The sequence below is a fragment of the Gossypium raimondii genome, chromosome 1 (assembly GCF_025698545.1).
Source record: "Gossypium raimondii isolate GPD5lz chromosome 1, ASM2569854v1, whole genome shotgun sequence".
Classification (NCBI taxonomy): Eukaryota; Viridiplantae; Streptophyta; class Magnoliopsida; order Malvales; family Malvaceae; genus Gossypium; species Gossypium raimondii.
In genome coordinates, this window is record NC_068565.1 from 13,001,444 (window position 1) to 13,008,942 (window position 7,499).

At 31.1% G+C, this 7,499-nt stretch overlaps 1 protein-coding gene across 2 annotated transcripts; it reads right to left on the reverse strand.

Moving 5' to 3' along the window:
* Window positions 1-1,953: 1,953 nt before the first annotated feature.
* On the reverse strand, window positions 1,954-6,507 carry LOC105782828 (uncharacterized). 2 transcript variants are annotated; one of them, XM_012607860.2, is made up of 7 exons: window positions 6,357-6,507; window positions 3,639-3,746; window positions 3,417-3,472; window positions 3,139-3,265; window positions 2,943-3,049; window positions 2,365-2,431; window positions 1,954-2,262 (listed from the first exon to the last, which is right to left on the reverse strand). In XM_012607860.2, the coding sequence occupies exons 2-7, from the start codon at window positions 3,718-3,720 to the stop codon at window positions 2,183-2,185; spliced, it is 519 nt and encodes a 172-aa protein (XP_012463314.1). In that variant the 5' UTR covers window positions 3,721-3,746; window positions 6,357-6,507; the 3' UTR covers window positions 1,954-2,182. The 2 variants fall into 2 exon arrangements, with proteins under 2 accessions (XP_012463314.1, XP_012463305.1); XM_012607851.2 differs by lacking the exon at window positions 6,357-6,507 and adding an exon at window positions 4,904-5,144.
* Between the last annotated feature and the right edge of the window lie 992 nt (window positions 6,508-7,499).

Consider the following 7,499-nt stretch of genomic DNA (forward strand, 5'->3'; position numbering starts at 1 on the left):
TTAAGTGGAAGTAAACGCTACGCCTTCGTGAGTTAACTTGTCCCTCCGCACAGCCTAGTGAAATACTTCCGGGTTACATATGACTTATGATTTCGTGAGTTAACTTGTTCCTCCGCATAGGCTAAGTAAATGTAATAAAAAGATTAAATTCTTTGAAATAAAAGTAAAAGGATTAAATTTCAAATGTACGAAGAATACAGGGACTTAAAGTATATTTTAATTGTTTTTTAATGTTGAATTGCAGACTAGTTCTAACCGTTTGCTTTAAAATTTAACGTATAATGAATATATTGATACTTTTATAAGGTTAAAACATGTGACAAGGATTTGTATTCTTCGTAAAAATTAAAATTTAGTCTTTGTACTTTTATTTCTAGTACTTTAGTTCTTTTACTTTTCGATTTCAAAATTTAGGTTTAATTGGTAACAATATTAAATTTTTTTGTTAAATTTGTTGGTCCGCCATTTTAAAATTAATTCTCACTTGATGGTCATGTAACTAAAAAAATAAATTTGAATTTAACCAAATAATTTTAATAGTGTTATCAATTGGACCTTAATTTTGAAATCTAAAAACAAATGGGACAAATTCCTAAAAAATAAAAGTACAAAGACTAAAATAGAAATTTACGAAGAGTATAAGGAGTCATGGTATATTTTGACTTTTTATAATGGATGAACTATTTGACCACTAGAGAAAGGATTGTATGAAACAATAACACCACATCATCTGAAACCCTTTTCTAATAGTTCAATGTCATATCAATATTTTCATCCTAAATTTCAGCATTTTCATCTTGAAAAAAATCAAATCCAAAGTAAAATATTGAAATTCAAAATGAAATTGCTGACGTGGCATAAAACTATTAGAAAATGGATAATCTATGTTTCATACAATCCTTTCTCGTTGCAATAAAAGATTAAATTACCTCAAATAATATAACTTATTTTAATTACGAAAGACATTTCCATAATTTCCTTAATTGAGTTGGTGACCCAGTTGAGGGTGATACCAACTCAATAAAACACTTAATAAATAGTATAAATATTATTAAATTTAATTATGATAATCGAGTTTTAATTCAAATGTAAAGTAATGCATTTAAATGTAAAAAGTATAAAAATAATATTAATGTACCAAAATAATATTAAATATTATTAAAATAAACTAAAATATACAAAGATAAAATTATCTTTTACAAATTAAAACTATTTTTCCTTTTAGTTTCTTTAAATTGAGGGTAGACCAGGATAATAATAATAATAATAATAATAATAATAATAATAATAATAATAATAATAAAGCGGATGGTTTTTTACTCCTCGACCTTCACCTTTACCTTTCGCTTTAAATCTGATTTTATTAAGAATTTTTGACCCTCTCCTCCAATTAGTTTTTCTCAATCTCGTTTCGATTCACCTTGAAATTTTAAATATTAATTTATAATATATTCATTTTGATAAAATCAAATTAGATATATATACATAAAATTAAAATATGTCATAAATTCTTATAATATTAAGAAACTATAATTTAAAGATAAAAATAGTTATAAAATATGCCATAAGCCCTTGTACTCTTCATAAATTTAAAATTTAATCCCTCTTCTTTTATTTCTAGAAATTTAACTTCACTTTTCAGATTTCAAAATTATTTATATGTTGTGCTTCTTCTTTGTGGTCACTGTGGATTGTTCTTCTTTGTGGTCACTGTGGATTGTTCGTAATGAGGTTGTTTTTAACAATAAATGCATCACTATGGATGAGGTCTTCCGATTGGGCTCAAGCATTTAAGGAAAATTATCAGAAAAAAGGGAAAGACCTAAATCATGATGAACTCTTCTTCCCATCCAACTTCCCAACTTCATATCTTCTATTCCATAACTTTGACATGCATAGTGTTATGGTCCATGAATCTAACATCCACATATGACAAATAGAATAGGCAAAATGTTGTAGGAAATTGTAGGAATAATAACCTTTGCTTTCATTTAAAACAATTCAAAAGATTATGCTTAGTTTGCTTAATTCATAAATCAATGGAAATAAAATCAACCCTAACAATTTCACTGTTATAAGTGCTTTCTGGGTGTTGGAAATGAAGTTTTAAGGCAATGAACAAAACAGCAATTTTTGCCTTTACCACTGATGTAGGTATTTGTGACAGCTATATTTATACAAGCTACGAAGCTCTCTTAGGGACAGACATGTTAGCAATGAGATGAACTGTGTAGCCAATGATAAATAGATGAAACACCAGTCCTGCAAAAAGTTTTTTTTTTTTTATAAAAAAAAATAACCATGATGTTTAGTATTATAAACTTTAAAAATATATATAAAATTACCAAAACAATCAAAACTTACCCACAACAGCAAGGGCCACCTCAGGAAGCTCCAAAATTGTTTCCCAGAAACTTGGGCTTTTGGCAGCCTTACCAAAACACACAAACAACCACAAGATCATAATAGGATTCATCTCTTAAAATATTAAAAAAGATATTGATCTTTTCTACTAAAAGTAATATTAATAGAGATAATTCTATGAATTCACCACAATAATCATTGCTAGAAAAAAAGAAACGTATGTTATATCATCTAAATATTTGCTGAATTCAACAATCATTCTATATTAGTAACCAGAAAGAAGCTTTTCAGAAGTTTGCATTTAATTCATTGTATGGTCAAAATTGCTTAACTAAAATCTACAATGAAAATGTTCGAGGTGCTTGGAATTGGATGAGGGACAAGATGTCTTTGAAGAGCTATTTTTATTTGTCGTTCAAGAATTTATTTCTTTCTTCACATTATTTCTTATAGTTTTGGTGATATTAATTTTCTGGAGATATAGAATAATGTGATAATCAATGCTAACAAAATAAATTTACTGCCAATTTTACCTTCTTTTTTTAAACAAAGAATGTGAAAGAAACTGAAGTCCTTACCATGAATCCTGAACACTTCCGAATGGCACAAAACATTAATAATGAGACAGCGATAGAAGATGCAACCATAAAAAATCTCAACATGTTCACTCGGCTGCGTTTCCGACCTTAAACAAACAACAAAGACCTAGCATTAAACAAAAGATATGCCAATCTCAGAAATAATTATACAGGAGCATGGGAGTTAGCAAATTACCTAATTCTCCTATTTTCAATGAAATGATACCACAAGCAGTAGTTGAAATTTCAAGAACCCGGGAAGCCAAACCCTCTGATGCAGATTGAAATATTAGCAAAACTAGCCCCAACAATAGTGTGATAGCCTGAAATAAAAGAATGCAATACAGGTAAATAAAAGGATAGACAAGTTGATATTCTAAAAGATAAGAAAATTAATGTTTCCATAACACTCAAGTCAACCCCAAAGTAAGGAAAGCAATAGTAGATTCTCTATGAAATGCAAGAGTAGCACACCTGAACTAAGAAAAACGAACGCAGAATAGACTTTGTACGAGCTACTTTTTGATATCCTACAGGTTAACATCAAATAAAGTAAACAATCGCCAATGGAAGAAATAAAGAAGCTAATAAAGTTGCTGAAATATAAGAAGAAGAAACAAAGGCTTTGATTAAAAGATGGCAGATACAGTAATTTTTTATCTAAATGATCAGAATACTTGAGAGGTAAGAACATACGGGAATCAACAACCATCCGATATGAGAAATCGTAGCCATCTGTACCAGAAGGCCTCCCTGATGCCGACAATCTCTGCTGCATCTTTGCTACTTTGCCTTCTTAAACTCCTGTTTTAAGAAACAAGTCATCTGAACTGTCAGATAATTTCTTTTAAGAAATTAAACTGGGAGCATTGTTAGATAGATTAAGAATTCATCCTATCAAATGGAAACCATAATACAAGAAGCACACACCCTCCACAAGTGGTTGCATTCATCTGCTGAATGATGAGATGGGCAAACCCGAGAACCAAACTAAGATTAACTAGTTGTTTCTTTCATTAATGAAATCTAAACAACCCACCAAGGAAATCTGTTCCCCTTGTCAATTTTTTTCTCTTTGTTCAGTTCCATTACTCTCATAAAAGAGAACCCTAATTTTCGCTATAATTCACTTTCTTTTTCAATAAGTCTACTCAATAACATAAGTAAGCTACAGAAAAAGTAGCATCCTAAAGAAACAATTCCTGGATCAAACAAATGACTAATTAAGGCATCAGTAATCAGATCTAAATGAGTAGAGAGAAGTAAAGCAATTAAAAAAACTTGCAATCAGGGATCTTTTGAAATCCTAATGCACCAATAAAATCTAAAAGGGAAATGAATGAAGAGATGCCAGCAAGGAGAGGAGAGGACATGGAAAAGCAAAAGAAAAAAGATATTGAACTTTAAGGCAGCTCGTTTTTAATCATAATCTCAGTACATTGCATCATAATGCATTGAGAAAGTGGGTTTTTTAAGTGATTCCAGCCAATCAGTCATGGGTTTGCTGGTGCCTTCTCCAAATGGTTCATGAAAATCTTTATGTCACCTTTTCATCTTTCTTTTGTTCATATTGACTATCTGAAGGTGAAGCTCTCTTTACAGGTTTCTGATGCAAAATGAATAATCATCTTTATTTCAGAATTCGAAAAATATATTCCTCCTTTTGTTCATTTATTCCAAAGGCTCTTCAAAGAAATTCCAACCCTTTCAAAAATTTCGAAATGCAGCAATACCAATTACTATTAAAAATATATTTAACCCAATAAGCTCATAAAAGATTCCAATGGAGAATCCCAAAAAAAAAGTTGGAATTGGTTATTCCGTTGGAAACAGGGGTAAGCTTAGATCTGAAAAAGGATGAAATATGAGTTGTTTAGGGTTTCCAAATCAATTTGAAGCTGGAATACCATAGTGAGAGAAAGAAAATAATAGGAAAGAAAGAAGAAGACAGCAGAACTAACCCGAGGAGACGCCGCCGTCGAAGAGGAATATGCGTGGGTGATGGTATTTAAGTTGTAAAATGTTTGGGCTTGGAAGATGAAGAAGACAATAGGAGCCTGAACGTTGAGTTCGTAAAACTACTTACGGGTTTAAATTGGGTAAAGTGATTTAACAGGGAAAACATTTTACTTTGAGACTTTATTTTACTGAAAACAATCACGCCTGAGAAATAGAAGTACCGTTTGCGAATGGGTTAGAGAATAATGGAACACCGTGCCACTTAGCGGGGGAATCAAGTACAAGAAATCCCGTAGAAACAAACCTAATAACCAAACTTTTTATTTGATTCTGATAGGTAAAAGTAAAGTTATGAAAGAAAAACAATTTCGAAAAACAAAATTTTATTCATAATTTAGTGATTAATGGTGTAATTTAATCTTATTGTTCTTCAGACCCATTACTGCATGGAAGCCAAGTGGACCTTTTCCTATGAAAAAAGAAGTAGCACTCTTAAGAGGGAATTGCCATCCATTCAGCTTGAAAGTCTAATGTAAGAGAGAGAGAGTTTGGATAAAAATACAGATAAAAATCAAACATAAAATCATTACTTAATTGTTATATTTAAAGTTTCTAATGCTGTTTTGGTAAAAGGTTTTAGAAAACTCAAATCCGAATGTAAACACTATGCCATTTTTAAATTAGATTTGTAGTCAAACCTGTGCCAAAATCTAAAACAATATAATATCATAAGGAATGGCAACATGAGAGATGGAGATGGAGGTATAAAGTTGTTAAGATGTTCCTGAAAGAATCTAGATGGTGGGGGTATTTCTGTTATGACATCTTCCATTTTTAGAATTTAAAGCTCAAGCTCTGCGCACTAGCCAATTAAGCAAAACAGAAATATTATCAGCATCAATCTCCACATTTCAGGGAGATAAAGAAAACGGTTGAACCTACTTCTCTAGCCAAAATGTTTGAGATTAATAAAATTTCAACAAAGATTATAAATGTCCAAGTATCAAAGTTCATTGCTTTTTTAATTAGAATAAACTATGAACATCATCATTTGGCATTCCTCAGAAGGAAGGATAGTCCAACATCAATGGCATACTTCACTGAACCAGAAAAAATCGGTTACTTCCATAATCAACCCCATTGTAATCTTCACCTCCATACAGTCATGAAATCACCTTTTTTCCCCTCATTCGAAGAAACCCAAATTTCCTTAGTGTCATTTTGTCAAACATTTCACATGCATAACCCGGGAACCCGCAAAAGCAGACAAACTTCGTTCGCCAAAACAACAAATATATTCAACAATAACTGCAGTGATTTGCTTAAAGCTCAGACCTTCAAATAAGGCAAGTAATTTTTATTTATATATAATAAAAAAAAGCATGAAACAAGAATTAAGAACTAAGACAGATTAAAAAAATCCTTTACAAAAGAGGCATAAGCAAAGGGACTTACCGGTTAGGAAAGATAGAGGTGATTGGGAAGAAGAGCGGTATGTTTTTCAGATGAGATAGGCAGAAAAAAATTACTTCTTGGGCAAGTTACGGTTTTTAACTTGTTTGTTTTAGGCACTATTGTCAAATTTGACGAAGCTTTCGTTTTAGATTTTGGCAAAGGCCCAGTCTTAATTTTAGAATATGTATGTTTTAACTTGAGTATTAATTAGGGTAAACTACAAAAATAGTCACTTTTGTTTACCTCAAATTATATTTTAGTCACTTATGTTTAAAATGTTACATTTTAGTCACTTATGTTATCGTTTTGTTACGAAGCGGTCACATTACTGTTAAAATTCGTTACCTCCCTAACGGAAGTCCTATGTGGCACTCCAAATGGGTTTTAAATGCCAACTTGGATGTCTAGTTGTTGGGATGAAAATAGGTTTTTAATTAAATAAAATTCAATTTCGACTGTTACGTAGGACATCCATGTTGACAATTAAAACCCATTTGGACTGCCACATAGGACCGCCGTTAGGGAGGTAACGGAGCTTAACGATAAAGTGATCACTTCGTAACAAAACGATAATGTAAGTGACTAAAACGTAACATTTCAAACATAAGTGACTAGAATGTAGTCTAATACAAACAAAAGTGACTATTTTTGTAGTTTACCCTTAATTATAACATTTGTTAAAGCCCTTGCAATTTTTTTGGACTAAATATAAAATTGGTATATGAACTTATTCATTTCTCCTAGATTAGTATTTATGATTTTTGTTGTCCCTGATTATTTCTTAAACTCTTTTTTCGTCAACTATATTGGTACTCAACCCTAACGCCGTTATTTTTTTGTTGACATGGCAATGCTGGCCACTCGTGTCGCACCATATGTCCTCCTCCTTATACTTTTTTTTCTTTTTCTTTTTCTTTTTCCCTCATTTTCTTCCCTTTTTCTTTTTTCCTACCCTGGCCGCTACATTGTCTTTTTCATCTCCCATTTCTGAGCTTCAGAATTTCTGATTTTTTAAAGGATAATTTCTAAAAGTCTTTTCTGCTTCTTCTTCACAACGCTTTATCTCCCTTTTTCTTTGTTTTGTTTTTAGTTTCACAAAAAATGGCTATTAAGAATGAGATTGTTAATTCAATAGATTTGGGT

Bases quoted from the DNA above. Each gene is read 5' to 3' on its own strand.
- LOC105782828 (XM_012607860.2), bottom strand. From the start codon at position 3,720: ATGCAGCAGAGATTGTCGGCATCAGGGAGGCCTTCTGGTACAGATGGC. The intron at 3,473-3,638 runs GTATGTTCTTAC...GTTAACCTGTAG, and splicing joins TCGGATGGTTGTTGATTCCC to GATATCAAAAAGTAGCTCGT. The intron at 2,263-2,364 runs GTAAGTTTTGAT...AACTTTTTGCAG, and splicing joins GGTGGCCCTTGCTGTTGTGG to GACTGGTGTTTCATCTATTT.